We start from the raw sequence: 20,769 nt of genomic DNA, 5'->3' as shown, positions 1-20,769 counted from the left end.
CATTAACTTAAAAACTTGGATGGTTTTTGGCCTCATAACTGTTAAATTATTATTGGTCTGAAGTAGGTAAATGGGGGGTTGGCGAAGTCCAATGATATGCATTTCTGCTCTTAAAAATAGTGTTAACAATAGAACGAATAGATCAGTGGTGAATAAATAGGCAGAATGATGACGACAGGGGTTAATAGGGATAAAAGTTTGAAAGCATCATGGAGCTCAATTTTTGAATAATTTCATAAATAGGCTATGTACACTTTATTTTGCCATATGTACCATAAGTACGGTATTAATATTTGGAAGATGGTTCAGCAGATATTAATTGGCGTACCCAATGGGCTATTCCATTTAAAATCCACACTACCCCTGTGGAAGATCTTGGAAATATCTTCCACAGAGGTAGTGTGAATTTACTGGAACAGCTGCATTTGAATTTCATACACCCTCTGCGAAAGATAGGACCTGAATCTTCTACAGATAAAATGAGTTTAAAATGGGGCTGCCTAATGTGTTCATCCCATTTGAAATTCATTTCCTAAATCTTCCACAGGGGTAGTGTGGATTTTAAATAAAATGGAATAGCTCATTTATTAGGCTATTCCAAATGAAATCCATACACCCCTTATGGAAGACATGCCCTTAATCTTCCACACAGGGAGTGTAGATTTCAAATGGAGTCATCCATTCAGGTAGCCCCATTTGAATTTCACACTCCCTGTGTGGGAGATTAAGATCATGTCTTCCATAGAGGAGATGTATGGAATAGCCCATTTCTACTCAAAAAACATTACTAATTAGTATATTACATGTATGTTGTTTTGTTGATGGTGTTGCTTTCAGATTGTCCAAAGAAGATGGGAGCTATAGGGAATTCCAATAGGACATGTTTGACATCCTGTACCATACAAGGCAATGAATGCGGCAGTAACGAAACCTGTGTGTGTGATGATATGTGTGGCATGTCTTGTGTACAAACAGGTTAGTATGGTAAAGTTATGTATGGCATCCAAATTTGATATGAAAGTGATATCGTCATATTGTATTTCTACCTTTAGTCCTACTCAGTGGCGGCGGAAATATTAAAATTTAGGGGGAGGAGCATTTTTTGTTCCGGTTTAACTGGGAACATTGCACATGTAATGAGTCAATTTCAGGCTATTTTATCCCAAAAGGAAGGTAAATTTTGCTTTTTGATAGGCTAGTGGGCCTGAAGCATACAAACTTCTGGCATTTTAACCTATTTTGGCCAAAAACATGGTGGTCAGTTTGGGGACTTAAAAGGAAGATGCACATGGTAATTGTTGTTTAGGATGTTCTATTAGGATTTTTTTTTATGTACCCCCATGGAAAAATTTTGTGGGGGTATGTCGCTCTGTTTCGCCCTCCACCTGCTACCGCCGCCTATGGTCCTACTTCATGTGAAATATCTGATACACTTTCACATTTATGATGAGATCAAGCAAAATGAGTCGGATGTCGGGAATATTGATTTTGAGATGTAACCAATCATAGCATTCAACTTCTTTTGTATTTTTTTGTTCTGAGCAATACTAAAATGACCATATCTCTGGAACCATAAGTCTAATTATGATGGGGTTTTCAGCAAAATAAAGCTCTGAGATGGCTCATATAATGAGATTGAAATCTGAATTTTAATTTTGATCAGCATCAGACTCATTTTGCTTGATCGCATCACATTTACCATTTTCATGGCTTAAAATTGTATCGTATCATTTGTATATGTTCAAAAAAATGTCAAAATCTGAATTTGGTTGAATTTGAGGGTGTTCTGGTCAGGCAAATCACTGATTGGATCATAGAGAGTCTGAACCAGGGTCTGTTGACATGCTAAGCATTTTACTGCATTAGAGAAAGTTTTTACAGTTGATATATTGTACATTATCACCTTTCGCACAGAATCATAGAGAGTGTCTTATAAACAGGCACTTCCTACAATGCAAAAGGAGTTTCTCTGATAACTGATATTGTTTTATTATGGAAAAGAATGTCATAAAGAGTAAATGGAAGCAAGAGGCTGATACAGACCATTGTCTTGGCTTCATCCTGATGTTCTTAAAGTAACAGTGTTCATTGTCAAAAAATAAAAGTTGAGCATGGAAAATGTACCAAAGTATGCTAATTATGTGGTGTGATCCAAGTAAAATCAGTCTGAAGTCGGGCATATTTAATTTTCAGTTTTCTAAATGATTCCATCAATAATTTGTAACTTTAGCTACAGTTTGCAGAAAATCCCATTGAAATTGAACATTTAGTTCCAAAGATAATGAATACATGTATGTAGTTGAAGTGTTTCCAAAACAATAGACAACAAAAGAAATTATTTCCTTTGTTTGGTTATATCTGAAAATCAACATTTCTGACTTCCGACTGATTTTGCTTGATCATATCACATATGTTTAATGGTATTTTCATTTGTGTGGAACTTCTTTGAATTCCAACTTTGCTGCAAGGTTGTCTTTCTTAAAAATGTATTTTTACATCCTTGCTGTATTCCATCATGAGAAGGCAAAAAAATCACATTTGAAAATTCCACAACCTTCATCAGCAGCACCTCTGTTTCACATAATGTAATTTAATCCTGTTTATTGGAATTTATTCTTACCTTTTTCGATATGCAGCACTAGATCACTACTGCGACGATCTTCCAGATGTAGATTATGTAGAAACCACTTATAATTCTGATTCCAGGTATGTATGCTCTGTCTGACTTTAGTATTGATTTCAATTTACAATCACAATGTCTTTCTTGTACTTAAACTAGGCCCACTAGTATGATCTCTACTCCTTCCTGAGCAGCCCCTTCTAATGTTTTCGATTTGTTATAATAAAGACTGCACTAAAAGTAACACAGCTGTTATAAATACACCTATAGCTTCAGAACTATTGATTGTATTCACAATATTTTGAAATAGAACCAACGATGGTGTATTTACGCACATTTTGATACCCCATTTGTCCAATTTTATTCAATATATACAACACAGCAGTGTTTTGAAAGAAAAATACCTTGATTAAAAAGTTGCAGCTATTTGTGTTGATTTTTGAAGTCAGCGCAAAGATAGTGGTGGGATTTATGTGATATAATGCTTGCATAATAACCGTCGTATTAATGACAGCTGCGTTACTTTTTGTGCAGTCTTTAAAGTTTGCATAAGAACCAGTTGGTGTCGATGTTGAAGCCAGACTACTGCAGACTATTCACAAGCAGCCAAAGTCCCGTGCGTTGTATGCTGCCATATTTATCAAGCGCATATTTTGGGGCGCCAGCCCGGGTCAAAGTAGGGGCGGCAAAAACGAAGGGCGGCGGAAGAAGAAGGGCGGCAAAAACAGGGCGGTAAAAACGAAGGGGCGGCAAAACGAATTAGCAAAGGAAAAAGGGCGCCAAAAATTGAAAAAGCATAAAAAATTTGAAAAAAGGTTGCTTTTGGGACGCTAGCGCCTAAAATCCTTTGCTCTTCACATTTTCAAACGACCGTGAAAAAAATTGGGTCAACCTTTTCGGCTTGTTAAGGAAGGGCGGCAAAATTGTTTCTTCTTCAGCCCCCGGGTTAGGGCGGCCACGGCACGCCACTGTTTATGATTGAAATCTATCACATTCACACCTTTTTGTTATCAGAATATTTGGCACAGTAGCCACATCTGACTGTGTACCAGGCTACAGGGCTTCATCTGGTACAAAGGAGAGGACTTGTGGAGGAGATGGAAGATGGAGTGGAGAAGGCCTGGTTTGTCAAAGCTTTGGTAAGTTAGACATTGGTTTGGACCCTGCATCCATGTTTGCATGTTGCTTTATGTCTTATATTTAAGAAGTAAAGGTATATGCATTATCCTTTACACCCAAATAATGTGTCCGAGGCAGTAAAAATGTAAATAATGGGTGAGGCGCAGCCGAACTCATTATTCAAACGTTTTTACTGCCGAGGACACATTATTTGCGTGTAAAGGATAATGCTGCACCCTTTATTTCTATTTTATTACCAGAAAATAGTGCGATTTAAAGAGAAAATATCATTTTTTGGCACAAATATTTTAAGTTGTTTACTTCAAGGTAAGTGATCATGGTGATAGCGCGAATCGTGGAAATATTGCACTCGTAACCAAGCGTAATGCTGTGCGTAGGCGCTTGACCCATTATTGCAGAATAATAGGCTCTCACGTGACATGTTTTAACAAATCACAGTGCGTGATTTTGAATAATAATAAGTAAGAGTAATAGAATATATAATAGAGGGGTAAATAGTGTATCAGTAATAACAAATAATAATAAGCTGCATTTATCAGCACTTTTAACCCAACAGGTCTCAAGGCACCTTGCAATAAACAATCATAAAAACACAATCTTAAAACTACAAATAACGAGCAGTAAAAGGACCCCAAAACACTACATGGATTGCTTTGTCATGCACCCGATGAACTTGGCTTGCCGATCTAACATTGCCTCTGATTGGTTAATGATGTCTTCATTTTAATCACCAATCAGAATGGAGCTTGCAAATAATTCACCCCAATTTTTTTTGTGTGTGGTGAAATTGGTGTAACAATATTGCTGATTGGTCCAATTGATAATGGAAACTTCTTTTTAGCCAATCGGCAGGTAGTTCTCATGGGGTTAAAAGTTGAGATTAGTGCCACGTCGGATTTTGCAGTGGCCGATTTGCATGCTAACCTAATCCCGAGGGGTGTATACACGCATGTAGAAGTGTAATTTATCCATACGCTGGTGACGCAACCGTGTAAACGCACTGATTCAAATATTTTTTTGCCAGATAAAGTATAGGTTAGCGCACATTGGGGCTGGGTGGGTTACGCCAATACAAAAAACAAATTTGCAGGCCTAAGCATTATTTGTACAAACTTTTACTGATGCTGATTGTATTTCATGCATGATTAAATGTTGGTTTTGAAGTTAACCATGGAAAGCACAGAAATAAGAACCTTGCATTACATTACAATCCAGTGAACAACTATTATGATATTTAGTCCTACTTTTGGAGCTTGCAGACCTATTGTACTCTGTTGCCAGGGACGTATGAAGGAATTCGAATATCTATGGTAAATGACATAACTGGTTTTGATATCTAAATAGATGGGCGGACCCCAACGGTCACGATTTGCTTCGGTGAACTCACTGATTCTTACTATTTATGTAAGGGGATGGCCTTCAACTCTACAGGTTGAATGAACATGAACAGTCAGCTTCGTAGTAACCAAAATGATGTGACAGGAAAGGGCCTTACGTGCGGACATTTGAGCATGATAGTTATGTCTTAGAATGTAATGATCATTTGAGAACAATGTGTCACAAGAACTGAACCATATTGACACACCTTACTCCCAGAAAAATACAGCACTAATTTTTTTGGTATTAAAAAAATATTATCAAGTTCTGCCAAATGAAACATAGCTCAATCCTAATCATTCATTTAGTCCTAATAGTCGGGCTCTCATTCACGCGCGGATGGGAAATAGTGTTCACTTTATGTTTGATACGGTTTCTAGGCTGAAATTTTATGTAGAACACGCCTCCCGTAGTCCACTTTAATTAAAAATGTGCCCAAAGTGCTTTTTCCGGGGGGTGCCCCTACAATGGGGGTCAAAATTACTAAAAATGTATTCTAAGGCCAGTTGTGGTGATTTTGGTGTCTAAATATATGTTTATGGACATGAGAAAGTCATTTAGACAGTTTACTTAATCCAAAATGGCGGCCAAAATGGTGAATTTTAGCCAAACTTATTTGAACGGCTTTTTCAGGCCGATGGTGGTGATTTGAGTGTCTATGAATATGTCTGTGGACATGAAAAAGTTATTTACATAGTTTATCAAAATCCAAAATGGCTGCCTTATACAAAAAAAAATCAAAATGGCCGCCAAAATGCCGAAAATTATTCTAACTTATATTAACGGCGCTCTCGGCCCGATGGTCGTGATTTGGGTGTAGGTATATGTTTGCGGACATGAAACAGTCATTTATATTGCTTATAAAATTCCAAAATGGCTGCCGTATGCCCAAAAATTCAAAATGGCGGTCAAAATGTCGCAGATTAGTCTATATCATTTGAACGGCATTCTCAGGCCGATGGTGGTGATTTTGGTGTCCAGATATATGTTTGGGGACATGACAAAGTCATTCAGCTAGTTTACAAAATCCAAAAAAGTTGCCCTATGGACCAAAATTCAAAATGGCGGCTAAAATAGTGAATTTTAGTAAAAATTACTTGAAAGATATTCTTAGGCCGATGGTAGCGATATTGGTGTCTGGGTATATGTTTCTGACATATAGGCCCCTATAGTGTACATGATCAAGTCATATAGATGATGAAATCTTAAATGGCTGCCCTATGCTAAAAAATCAAGTGGTGGTCAAAATTGCAAATTTTATATTGATTTCACATAATTATCATATAGACACCCCAGCTCTTGGGACTTAATTTTTGTTTTAAATCTAAGGTCGCCGTGTCACAATAAAATCACATGTAATTGGTACATAGATGCCGAAATTATTAAAAATGGCGCCATTAACCAAATAATCACATTTGATGTCAATTGATCTACATGTATTATGATTTAAAAAGATGGCCAACTGACTGTAAAAGGTAAAAGATAGGCTATCTTTAAACTGGGGTAAAGATCGGCCATAATATGAAACATACTAATCATTATAACGCAATGAAGCTCGATGAAAGTGATTAACCCTAGAGCTACGTAGGATATTGTACCACCCCTAGGGTTTTTCATCCGCCATAAAAAAAAAGCACGCGTCTTTACGCCCAAACGACTTAAACTAATCGTAGATCCATCCTGTATGCTCTTTTAAGTGATACAATTTTTACCCCAGCACCTTACCCGGGGTATGACCGACCATCAAAGATGATTGACCATAGAGGGGGGGGGGGGGGGGGCCCACCATAGGTTTCTACAGTAAATACATTTTCATTTCACTCTTGTAAAATTATTCCAAGATGTATTGACTTTTTACTTGTTAGTTAGGTTGAAATATTCATTTTCTTTTATTTTTAGGAGACAATTCGGTGAAAACCGCAAGTTCGTAGAATTTTTGGAAGAAGATCAATTTTGCCTTACTTTTGTAAATAACCAGAATTGAATACCTACATGAATACAAAACCCACCCAAGTCCATCGAAAGTGATTTTGAGAAAACTAAAAAACAAATGTGTATCATACATGCCGGGTATATGCCATTTTGGATTTCACATGCTAATAGACCCACGTAGAGGGTTGATTTGGGGTTCAACTTTTATACATATGATAGGCCTATGTATAAGCAACAATTGTCCATGGCCAAAGTATGGACTTGGGTGGGTTGTGCATTCATATATTCAATTTGGCAAGGATGTGCTCAAATTATGACGTCATAGCGATATTATGTGGGGAATGTTTGTACTTCTTTTGGATAGACGAGACCCATAGCTATACATTGGTACCAAATACAATTGAAAATTAGGGCCAACACCCCCCACCCCCTACTAAAAGTGACAATTATTGTTCATCATATCTGTAATCTCCTCTCCCAATGGACAGTCGCATTCATCAGCCAGAAATTCGAGTGTAAATGCAACTCTCAGTATGTTACTTCCTCTTCCGATGGTTGGTTGAGGACCGGTAATGAGGCTGTGATCCAACAATTACAGATTGGTCTTGCTCGTCACCATTTTTAACTGGTGTAGCTCAGCTCATGTCCAAGGCAAACTGGGCTAATCATAGAACAATCGTTATAGGGGTGCCGTTTTCAAGCAACCAGCCGTAGTTGAGAGGATATGTCTGTTTATACAAACCGTAAAAGCAGTTAAAATGCCATTTGCATGATTTGCGACGAATATTACTCGCAGGATATGACATTTCGTGGATTTTCTGCATGGTCAAGGAGCCTTTGCTAGGGAGTGAATTTTTAGGCGTTTCTTCCTCATGCCGCTATCACTATGATGGTATAATTGCGACTGTTCCTTGGAGTCAGTAGGTAACTGCGAAAGCTGGATTTGTTAGAAAGCCATCACATTCGCTTGTTTGGTAATAATATTGACCAAGACCTGATATCCTTCTGATAAAGGCGAGTGTCCATTGACATATAATAATTGCCACTCAGTGTCCGTTTTAAGGAAAAAAATCTGGTCATCCGCCGGATGACCATGCCATGAAATCTGGTCATCCGCCAAAATTTTTGGTCATCCGTATATTATCCCCCAAAGTCGGGAATTCGAATTGAAACTTGCTTCGCCATTTTTTCCTCAACGCACGTGCGTGGCGACGTTGAAACAACGTTTTTGCTGTCAAACTGTCACGACCTCAAAGGCACAGTTCCAAACAAGCATAATTGCGTGGAAGCGATGTTCAGTGTAGTGTATCATTGTCCGTTTTAAGGGTGTAACTTTTGATTTTTTTGGGTCAAAATTTCAAACCACTTAAATATGTTTCTGTTTACTGAAATCATGCATAGAAGCAACTTAAATTCCAGTAAAATAATGTTTCAAGGCTTAAACCTTTTGATTTCTAATAAAAATTTGACATTTCCATAACATTTTGGTTAATATCTAAGAAAAAATGTATTTTACATAACCTCAGAAAATTATGACATTTAATCAATTACCAATTTTCATGCTTTGCTTCTAAGTATTGAATTTCAGTTGTGACAAAAATTAAATTATCACAGCAAGTCATTTTTTTTTGTTTCGGAGGCTTCATGTTAACAATTGTTAAACATTGCAGAAGTAGTTTTTTTGAAAACAACAGTGTTGGGATCATCTAAGCTGTTATTTTCTTGTGTATATTGAATCAATGATTCTATGCGGCAGATATTGTAGATTTATCACATGTTAATTTTTTTCACCCATTTGTTAAGTATGGTGTTTTTTGCATGTGAAGCCTCCGAAACAGGCTTTTTGGGATATCAGTATATTTTTCAAACATTAACCATAATGTCAAAAAATTTTTTAATTTATGACATTCTGCACATATCAAGTAATAATTACAATGCAGATATCAGTATGAAACACACCAATTTAGATATGCATAGATGATAATTAATCTTATTGTTGTTTCGGAGGCTTCATTTGTTTCGGAGGCTTCAATTGTTAACGGAAAGTTTGTATTGGGTCCCATTTTCAAACGGTGATATATATCTCCACGATTTAAAAACATGTGACTTGAGGATCTACTTTGCTACATTTTGATAAATAGATTTGATGAGCTCTTTTATTTGTATTTGCACAAGCTTGCTGAACAGTTTGTTTCGAGGCTTCAAAAAAGTTAACGGAAAACGGCTCTTTGAAGTCAAGATTTTATAAAAATTTTAAAAGCTTGCAAATCGACTAATTTTTGTTACCCATTTCAAGTTAAGATAACAACTGTTATGAATCAAGAAGAAGTGAAGAAATAACCAAGAATTACGAACCAAAGCTACACCCACAAAGTTTGTTAACAATTGTTAACGGAAAATGAAGCCTCCGAAACGACAAATATCGAAGTCCGGTTCTCAAAAATACAGGGCTGTTCACAATTAAATCTAATGTGGCAGTGTTTACTGAACATATGACTGTACTTTCAGGATAAGAAAAATTATCCATGAACTAACTGAAGAAAACACAGGGTTTTACAAAAATGTTACTGTTTTTTATAGTTTTTCAAAATGGCAATATTAAGTACATTTAAGCCTGCTAAAACTGAACGCAGTAACTCCCAAAGCTGATTATGCTACCCAAGGTAGCTGCTAACTAGATGACTTATGTGGCCAAAAATCATGGAATTCTGTGGCTTTATTAGAACACTACAGATTAAAATGTTAAAAATCCAAAGTTACACCCTTTACCGTGAAAATGACCATATACAACATTTTCAATCGTCTTTGGACTACCTTTTTAAATCATAATAGATCAATGGACATCAAATGTGATCCTTATAGTGTTAGTTAGTATTAACATTTGGTTAATGATGCCATTTTGAATATTTTGGGCATCTATGTTCCATTTATAAGTGATTATATTGTGACACGGCGACTTTAGATTTAAAACAAAAATTAAGTCCCAAGAGCTGGGGTGTCTATATGATAATCAGATAAAATCAATATAAAATGTGCAATTTTGGCCACCACTTGATTTTTTTAGCATAGGGCAGCCATTCTAGCAACTATCTAAATGAATTGGTCATGTACACTATAGGGGCCTATAATCAGAAACATATACCTAGACACCAATATCGCTACCATCCGCCTAAGAATATCTTTCAAGTAATTTTTACTAAAATTCACTATTTTAGCCGCCATTTTGAATTTTGGACCATAAGGCAACTTTTTTGGATTTTGTAAACTAGCTGAATGACTTTGTCATGTCCCCAAACATATAACTGGACACCAAAATCACCACCATCGGCCTGAGAATGCCGTTCAAATGATATAGACTAATATTCGACATTTTGACCGCCATTTTGAATTTTTGGGCATACGGCAGCCATTTTGGAATTTTATAAGCAATATAAATGACGACTGTTTCATGTCCGCAAACATATCCTACACCTAAATCACGACCATCTGGCCGAGAGCGCCGTTCAAATAAGTTAGAATAATTTTCGGCATTTTGGCGGCCATTTTGATTTTTTTTGTATAAGGCAGCCATTTTGTATTTTGTTTAACTATGTAAATAACTTTTTCATGTCCACAGACATATTCATAGACACTCAAATCACCACCATCGGCCTGAAAAAGCCGTTCAAATATGTTTGGCTAAAATTCACCATTTTGGCCGCCATTTTGAATTTTGGAACATAAGGAAGCCATTTTGGATTTCGTAAACTGTCTAAATGACTTTCTCATGTCCATAAACATATATTTAGACACCAAAATCACCACAATTGGCCTTAGAATACATTTTTAGTAATTTTGACCCCCCCCATTGTAGGGCACCCCCGAAAAAAGCACTTTGGGCACATTTTTAATTAAAGTGGACTACGGGAGCGTGTTCTACGCAAAATTTCAGTTTAGAAACCGTATCAAACATAAAGTGAACACTATTTCCCATCCGCGTGTGAATGAGAGCCCGACTATAACTGGAGATAAAAGAAAAAGTCACTATTTGATAAATTTCTTGAAAAAAGAGCCAAACACATGCATTTTCGGCATGTTTCTGACAATCGAGTCACAAAAATCACAGACTTGGAAGAAGTCTAAACATTCAATGAGTATATGCCGAAAGTTTGCTCTAATTTTCACTTTTTTGTGTTACTTTAAATTAAGTGGTTGGTTATAAGAATGAAACATGTCTTTTCCAAAATTTAGAATGCATAAACTGAAATTAGTCTTAGTACAAGTCTTTGGGCTTGAATGTCACTACATACGAAAAACACCCTAAACACGCATGTTTTGGGCCCTTATTTCCAAAATTGGCTAAATATTAAAGTTTGACTTTAATTGCTAGTTAGGACTAACTAAAGGATTAGGATTTAGCTCTGTTTCATTTGGCAAAACAGAATAATATTTTTTTTTATTCAAAATAATTAGATCTGTGTTTTTCTGGAATAGGGAGTAGTAAAAAAGGTAAAGGTAAAGGAGACAATCCTGTACAAACAGTGATCGGAGTGCCCATCTCTCTTTCATTGGCGATTGGGCCAGACTCCTCCATGTAGTGTTGCTATAGGGGGATCGCTACACCTCCTCTACAGCGAGTCTGTTACCTTCCCAGCATTTAAGAATGACGGTACCCATTTTAAACACCTGGGTGGAGAGGAGTAATCGAGATAAAGTGCCTTACCCAAGGGCACAACACGATGGCGTCGCCGGGGCTCGAACCCGCAACCTTCCAATTATGAGTCAGTGCCCGTTCCGCTCGGCCACCGTGCTCCCAAGGGAGTAGTATTTGGTGGTCAATGTTGTCTATCTTCAAGACCTCCGTAGAAGTGGGAGCATGTGTGGCCGAGTGGATAAGGCGCCCGACTCATAATCCATAGGTTGTGAGTTCCAGCCCAACTCGTGCCAACGTGTGTGTCCTTGGACAAGGCACTTTATCCTCATTGCCTACTGGGGATGTGGTTGGGTTGGATTGGATGTTTGTATAGTTGTGTATAGATCTGAAAAAGAACCTTTATCAATCTTATGTATAGTTGTTTGTTTCCTTTAATTCCATCTACAAGCATATATGTCTCTAAATAAGGATTTTTTGGACGAAAGAGACAAAAGGGAGACATCCTCCACAAAAACATTATTTGGGGTTTGAGCAACTACATTACGATATGGCTGCACGAACATGTTTCATCAAAAAAAGCCGCACTTAGAGGCATAAATGCTTGTAGATGAATTCTACAGTAAAACTAAGAGAGCTAATCCTGACTGTTAGGGCATTCAACACATGACCACAAGGTTGTTGGTTTGAAGCCTGCCAGGGCCAACGTTTTGTGTTCTTGAGCAAGGCACCTTATTTCACTTGTCCCACTCCACCCAAGTGTAAAATAGGAAGCTGTTAAGGGGTTGTCATACCGACACTGTTTTTGTTGACTGCCAGATGGTGTGATATAGGGTCCACAACTTATAAGTTTCCCCTTGATACTTTTTAAAATAAGTCAAAAAATAATTTTTAGCATCACACATTGCGTTCAGTCACAATGGTTAATTGTGTAAGAAAAGAGGCCATTTTAAAGTTGCACCTGAGTCCATAGCAGTTGGGTTTTCTTTAACAAACACATGAATAGACCTGGCCTACTGTATTGTTTGAGAGTTGAATCCTATATGGACTCAGGTGCAACTTTTAACACTGTTTAAAACGGTCTCTTTTTTTACATGATGAACCATTGTGACTGGACGCAATGACGTGTGACACTATAATTTGGTCCATATGTGTAAAACAAATAAGGTTACTCTTTTTACACATTTGCATTTCGTCAAATATTTTTTGATATATTTTAAAAAAGTATTTAGGGTCGAACTTGTGGACCCTATATATCCTAGTGGGAGTGGAATAAAGTGTTAAGTGATATAATATCGATTTAATTACAGATCTAATTAGGCACTATATGTAAATGCCTACATTTATTTATAGCGGTTGAGCACTTTCGACTACTTTTGGAGTAGAGGCTGTGCTGGAGGTGGCTTTGTCATGATTCTGACACCACAGAATGTATCCCGGGGGGGTTCTTCAAAATATTTTGTACGGGGGTGTGCCACGCAGACTTTCGGATGCTGACTTTCTCTATACCTACTTTTTGCTGTTTTTGCTACCCATCAGTATACCAATTTTCAAGAAAAAGCACCCAAATTTGCCATAATTGGGCGCTTTAATGGCATTTTTGCCCAAATGCGCCCAATTGGGCGCATTGGTATCCACTGAAAACCCACCCATCGATATACCAAAATCGCTGAAAAGGTACCCCAAAACCGTGGCACATCCCCGTATACCTTCAACCAGGAAGACCCCGGGAATGTATATTATAATACATGTATATGCATTTCTGTTAAGTTGAAATCATGACAAATTATCTGTCTGATGATGGGTATACCCAATGATTATTTTTGAAAGATTTAGCTTTACATGTGATTTGCTCTTTGTTTATATTTCAGTGACCTGTCCAATAAACCCATATCCGGAAGTGGAGAATGCACAAGTTGAAGGCCTTCAAGAATATTACTTACCTGGCCAACACATGTATTACAGCTGTAATTACGGTCATTATCGATTAGGGTTGAGGTATATACGGTGCAACGAAGATGGGACCTGGAGTGAGCCAGAAATGACTTGCCGCTGTAAGTATGTTGATCTAGATCCAAGTCCATTCCTGACAGGGGGGGAATCAAGTTTGGTTTTGGGTATAGAAGATTTTCATGCAACCCCCAGAATTGCAAAATGCTCCAAATTTGGTGCCTGATGTAAAATGTTTCCCATAGACTCCTACACAAAAAAAAAACCTTGAATTGAAAGCAAATGGGCTAAATCCATGCACCTATGGAAGACATGACCTTAATCTTACACATAGATTATAATATAGGAGGTGTAGATTTCAATGTCACCCAAGTGTAAAGTGTGCCGAGGCTTGTGGATCAACGTCTAGGTGTTGTGCCTGTGCGTAGCGCACTATAAATCACTGCGGTTTTTTTTTTCATGTAACCCCATTTAAAATTATACCCCCTATGTGGGAGATTAAGGTCATGTCTTCTATAGAGGGTGTGTGGTTTTCAAGTGGATTAGCCCAATATATAGATTACTCCAAATCCATGGGAAATAGGGAGAAGCATGGTACACTGGTCAAGGTCTTTGCCTTTGATGCTAGATGTTTCAGGTTCAATTCCCTGCAGGACCAAAAAAAAATATATCCGCTCTCATATGGCTCATCTGGTAAAGATAGGGCAGGTGACCCATGATATAAAAGACCTTGTTACAGTCGGTTCCTATCAATGTAATAAGCCCAATTGTTTGCTATACTTGCCTGTCCTGTAAAAATGTCCCAACCAGCTATCTATGGCGACCCCCTTTACCAGGTCACTTGTGCCTGGCGGAAGTTTCGTCAGCGTTACATGTATCTCCTAGATTTCAGCTGTTAATGCCTTAATATGCTTGACATTAAAAAAATTAAATTTATGAATTATAATAGTTATTATCATAGTTATGTTGTGTTATGTTTTTCCTTGTAGTAAAAAGCTGCCCAACACCGAATGTCCCAGAGAATGGTGGTCGGATAGGTAACATCTTCACCTTTGGTAATACCGTCACATTGACTTGCAATATTGGTTATGAAATGAGGGGATGGCCATACAAGACATGCCAGGGAGATCAGACATGGAGCGGATATGATGTTGAATGCAGACGTAAGTAGATTATTTGAAGGGTGTATATCTAGGGAAGGTCTGGGGCATTGGTATGCAATCATTGACTCGTAATATTGGTTATGAAATGAGGGGATGGCCATACAAGGCATGTCAGGGAGATCAGACATGGAGCGGATATGATGTTGAATGTAGACGTAAGTAGATTGTTTGAAGGGTGTACATCTAAGGAGGGTCTGGGGCATTGGTATGCAATCATTGACTTGTAATATTGGTAATGAAATGAGGGGATGGCCATACAAGGCATGTCAGGGAGATCAGACATGGAGCGGAAATGACGTTGAATGTAGACGTAAGTAGAATGTTTGAAGGGTGTACATCTAGGGAGGGTCTGGGGCATTGGTATGCAATCATTGACTTATAATATTGGATATGAGGGGATGACCATACAAGGCATGTCAGGGAGATCAGGCATGGAGCGGATATGACGTTGAATGCAGACGTAAGTAGAATGTTTGAAGGGTGTACATCTAGGGAGAGTCTGGGGCATTGGTATGCAATCATTGACTTGTAATATTGGTAATGAAATGAGGGGATGGCCATTATACAAGGCATGTCAGGGAAATCAGGCATGGAGCGGATATGACGTTGAATGCAGTCGTAACTCAGTAAGTAAAGGATGTTTGAAGGGCATGTACATCTTGGGAGGGGTCGGGCATTGATATACAATCATTGGCTTTTAATATTGGTTATATGAAATGAGGGATAGCCATACAAAGCATATGAGGGAGATGGAGCGGATATGTTGTTGAATGTAGATGTATATAAAGTAATAGCAGGCTGTTTAAAGGATGTACATCTAGGGAGCGGTATATAATCATTGATCTGTAATGTTGCTTATGAAAATTGGGCTATTTCATTTAAAATCCACACTACCCCTGTGGAAGATTTTGGAGATATCTTCTACAGGGGTAGTATGAATTTCAAATGGATTGAATACATTGGCAGCAGTTGAAGATTCAGGTTGAATCTTTCTCACAGGGTGTATGAGATTCAAATGGAGCTGCTTATTATTGTGTTCATTCCATTTGAAATTCATACTCCCCCTGTGCAAAATATCTCCAAAATGGATTTTTAATTGAATAGCCCAATGAGGGGATGGCCATAGAAGTTTGGAACTCAGCCTTTCAAAATTGATCAAGAAGTACTTGTGCTATATAAAACGTTGTCTACGTATGTATCTTTCTTTGTCTGTGTTTTGCTTGTTCTCTACACCAAGTTAGTATACCTTGGGTCTATTTCACTACACTTTATGAAGCTTCGTAAGTCTCAAAATCAATCTAACTTATGACACGACATATCGTAAAATCCATTTCACAAAAAAACTTTTGTTTGGTGTATAGCACCCTAGATGTCATGTGCTGTTCTATGGGCCAGTGCAATACACATTTTGTGTACATCCATATCAGAACGATGCACTTGTCAGTTGCTACATGTGTCTCATTTCATATTTAGCTAGGAACAAATACCAGACTCATCTCAAGTGGAGAGCCATTCAAATCATCACATGTCACATGGTTAAGGAATGTTCTCTGTATTCCTAAACTATGTGACTTATGATGATTTAAAGTGACCTCCACTTAAGACGAGTCTGGTATTTATTCCTACCTATATTGTGAAATGAGACACATGTAGCATTCGACAATTAAGTGCATCGTTTTGATATGGATGTACACATTTTTGCATCTAGAATTCAAACCGCTGGAGCAATTTAACTCAAAACTTTGAATAAGAAATGTTTGGGTGATGGGCATTAATGTGAGGTAGAAAACACCATGTGTTACAATGGGACGATCCACCTTTGAACCCTCACACAGGCCATTGTTTTTACTATTGGAAGGAAAAGAAGGAACAAAAAAGAGAGAAGATAAACAAAAAGTCACTTGGTAGTTGGTACCCCTGGGTATGGAACCCTAGACCCCTCGGTTGCCAAGTACAAGATCACTGACTGGTAGCCATGGGGATTTCGCTGGCCTAGCCAGCAAATCTGTGCGTATATGACTTAAGGTGATTTCATCATGGCATCACATGAGATGCATGCATGCACCATGGTTTTCCTTGTAAGATTTTGTATGTTTTTTTTTTTTTGTGGTTAGGATTAATGTACAAAACCTTGTTTTTTTCAGCTGTTGAATGCCCCAAGCTATACCCACCAACTAATGGCAATATGCATCCAGAGGAGGTCTATACATACCAAACACGTGTTGAGATCACATGTGATGAAGGCTTTACACCTGCTAGTGGTAACGTGAGAGAATGCCAAGCCAATGGTGAATGGAGTGGGCAACAATTTGCATGTAGAGGTAAGTAATCACCAGCATTTGTATTGCATTAGGTTCCATTGAGTAAGATTTAATCTTTGCCTAGAGAAGTCCTTTTCAGAGGGCTGAGCTTTCGGAACTCTAGCGAGTGCCATCTTCAGAGCCAAGAAGATGGCACTTGCTAGAGTTCCAAAAGCTCAGCCCTCTGAAAAGGACTTCTCTAGGGAAAGATTAAATCTTATTCATGTTTACCGACCTAGAGTACCAAGTAATTTATAGGTTCAATTGCCTGAACAAAATTGATCATGTCTCACCTCCTTTTTCAACCAAATTGATGGTAATAACTCTTGTAGTGAGGGATCAACATTTAACCACAAATTGGCGCAGGCAAAACTTACTTCCTGGGCACTAACAAGGTCATTTTTTGTTAACTCACTGATCCATCTCTGTCTATTCCACAGAATTAGATAAAGAGAACCAGGACTCGACCGCCATCTTGATACAGCCATGGAGCAAAAATTGGGGGTATTAGGTTTCCCTCGGAATGTGCATGTGCTCGAGGCATTTGTTGTCATGCAAACGTGACATGGATGATAGGCGAATTTGAGAGACGCGCTTGATGCGACCTGCACGCAAGTACCAAGATGCTGCAGATGAGACACAGAATTGCAAGGACCCGAATACCCCCATAGCTGAAGGCGCGATTGTATGTGGTAGTATAGGGAGTCCCTTCTCTAATTCTGTGATCTCTTCAGCTTTAATGACAGCCTGGTGATCTGGTCACCTTATTGACAGATAACCTCAGGAGGGAATTCAAGTTGTGATCTTTTCAGGCAGTAGAACCAAATGAACCCATTTAGATAACCCTGTATCATTCAGTAGACATGAATAACGACATTTCATTGGTTAATAGCCAAATAATATAATTTCGTAGTGTTCAGCGTTCATAAATTACCGTACAATATATAGCCGTATTATTCAGCTCTTAATCAGTACCGGCAATTAACGGGCCTGCATACACGCGTTGTATTGTACACTGTTTGTTTGTTTGCTTGTTTGTTTGTTTGTTTGTTTGTTTGTTTGTTTGTTTGTTTGTTTATTTATTTATTTATGTTAAATTCATGTCTACTGTCTGTTCATATGCAATACAAAAAATATCACTGGTTTTGAGGTCGTATCACACTCGGCCTGCGGCCTCGTGTGATACGACCTTGACCTCAAAACCAGTGATATTTTTCGTATTGCATGAACAAACAGGGGATAACTAATAGTATTATACATCCGTGTTTGTTGTTCAATTTTCAGCCATCGATTGTGGAGATCCCGGCACACCAGCGAATGGAGCAAAAGACGGAACTAGCTATGGATTAAATGATGTGGTCTACTTCACGTGCAATAACGGTTTTGAGCTTCAAGGAAGATCGGTCTTACGATGCACAGCTAGCGAGGAATGGTCCGCTGAGACACCTCAATGTAGAGGTTAGTGTCGTAAAAGTATCTGGCATTTCAAGTATTGGTTTTATCATAATCAGTGCAGTTTCTATAAACCACTTCTGTTCTTATTAAAAACATGTTTCTGATATGAATAGTTATTCTACAAGGGGTAGTTCTTCAAATTTTTCCATGCCACAAATGTATGAAAGGTTGAGAGTGCAATAGAATCTTTTATACTGGTATCCATGAATAGGATCATCTACATCAATGACTGTAAATAAAATGTTAACACTTTTTGATCTGTTATAATATTTCTAATATTTCTCCATATGTACAATGTATGTTCCATGTATTTTTATTTTGAGGACCCAATGGAATTAAAAATCAGTCTTTGTACAGCTCCTGGGTACATCTTTTTGGACAATCCTTGGTACGCTATACAGTTTTGTATTTTATAAGTTGTTTTTAACGTGTATTGCTATATGTATTTCTGTTATGCCTGATTTTGATTTGTAAATGCCAAATAAAATGAAATGAAATAAATTCAGGTGTTTTAAAACCTGAATTTATTTCATTCTGCTGTAAATTTAAGGTATAAAGTTTTAACTGTTTTTCATTTGTTTCATTTGATAAGGTTTCTGCACATTACCAAATGCACCAGCAAACTCTAGATATGTAAATAACCGAGCTGGGAATCGACTGGAAGATGGGGAAAGTGCTACTATACAATGTTATTCTGGACACACACTAACTCCTAATGAGCCATGGACATGTGATAATGGACATGCGGCCAATGACATTCAGTGCATAGAAAGTAAGCTGGTCAACATAATGTTTACCCTCAAATTCAATCCTAACATAAATATGTCAAAGGGGGTTGTTGCCCTCTGTTAATTTTGATAAAGAAAAGAAAGACTAAATACACATAAAATGGGCTATTCCATTTCAAATCCACACTATACCCCTGTTGAAGATTTAGCTAAAGTCTTCCACAGAGGGAGTATGAGTTTCAAATAGAATAGACAATTGGGTAACTTACATTTGAAATACTCACTCCAGTTGTGGAAGATATAGGTAAAGCTACAATACAGGGGGAGTATGGGTTTCAAAATGATTAACTCTAACCAATTACATTTGAAAAAACATACTCCCACTGTGGAACATATTTCCAAAATCTTCCGCAGGGGTAGTGTGGATTTCAACAGGAATAGCCCATTCATTATATTGTGTCAGTCACAGAAGGCGCAAAGCATAGTTGGTATGTGCACTAAATCAGTCAACTATATCAGTCCATTATGTTAGTCTCACCTATTCATGAGCAGAACAAATTACAGTTGTGTTCAGTTTTGCAGTAAATAATAGTTATCCTTAATACTTCTTCAATAGTTAATGGGTTTTGCAACAAACAGTCATTATGTTAATTCCAAATGAAGACCTGAGCGCAAGAAGACCGTAAGTCCACTTGGCCCCTCAACATGTATACACTAAAGTTGCGTATAGTTTCGTATAGTTTGGTAATGTTTTATACATTCAGGGACCAAAACAAATCTTTCACAACCTTTTCACCCTGGAACCCTAAAAAACTATACGTATCTTTAGTGTATACATGTTGAGGGGCCAAGTGGACTTACGGCCTTCTTGCACTCAGGTCTTCAAATATTGTTGCTGGGTGGGAAAAACCGGCTACACTCTAGATAACATAATATGAATCGCTGCTTGTATCATTGCATGCTGGGAATGAGGCTACAGTTGGTTTCTGTGGGAGAAGCAGTGAACCAAGTCACTTTTTAGAAAGCCATCATCCAAGATGGTGAAAGCTAAGATGTGTGTAATATTCTAGGTTTGTTCAATTGACAAATAATTTTCTGATGTCCCAATAATTGGGTTTTATATCTCAACTTGTCTCATTTTGCTTTAATATGTCACATATTTGGTTTTACAGCCCCATGTACTGTCCTACAGCAGACCTCATCTACATCATTCACATACGACCCAGCTATTCAACAAGACAGTCTTTTAGTTGCATCTCGTACAAACGCAGTCATCAGTTGTTCCCATGGTTACAGGTTAAGACAGAGTGCAAGGGATACAATGCTTTGTAAACGTGGACAGTGGATAGACATGGTCTCAAACCCATGTGAACCAGGTACAAAATTTACTTTAGAATAATAATTATTGTGTGTCGTATGTAACTTTCCAAGGAAATTAAAGCTATATGTATGCATTTCTGATGACCAAGTTGTA

General features: G+C 37.8%; 1 protein-coding gene across 1 annotated transcript in view; it reads left to right on the top strand.

The window, feature by feature from the left end:
- The window catches only part of LOC140139192 (sushi, von Willebrand factor type A, EGF and pentraxin domain-containing protein 1-like), an 80,353-nt gene that overhangs the window by 8,472 nt on the left and 51,112 nt on the right, over positions 1-20,769 (top strand). The window contains exons 4-12 of the mRNA XM_072160973.1: positions 838-975; positions 2,637-2,706; positions 3,635-3,759; positions 13,571-13,753; positions 14,639-14,812; positions 16,957-17,133; positions 18,397-18,570; positions 19,160-19,339; positions 20,468-20,671. Of these exons, the coding sequence (XP_072017074.1) occupies positions 838-975; positions 2,637-2,706; positions 3,635-3,759; positions 13,571-13,753; positions 14,639-14,812; positions 16,957-17,133; positions 18,397-18,570; positions 19,160-19,339; positions 20,468-20,671 (1,425 nt within the window). The remainder of the gene's footprint in view (positions 1-837; positions 976-2,636; positions 2,707-3,634; positions 3,760-13,570; positions 13,754-14,638; positions 14,813-16,956; positions 17,134-18,396; positions 18,571-19,159; positions 19,340-20,467; positions 20,672-20,769) is intronic.

Source organism: Amphiura filiformis, chromosome 18 (assembly GCF_039555335.1).
Source record: "Amphiura filiformis chromosome 18, Afil_fr2py, whole genome shotgun sequence".
NCBI lineage: Eukaryota > Metazoa > Echinodermata > Ophiuroidea > Amphilepidida > Amphiuridae > Amphiura > Amphiura filiformis.
The sequence above is the reverse complement of the archived record's forward strand: the minus strand, read 5'-3'. Positions and strand labels throughout refer to the sequence as shown.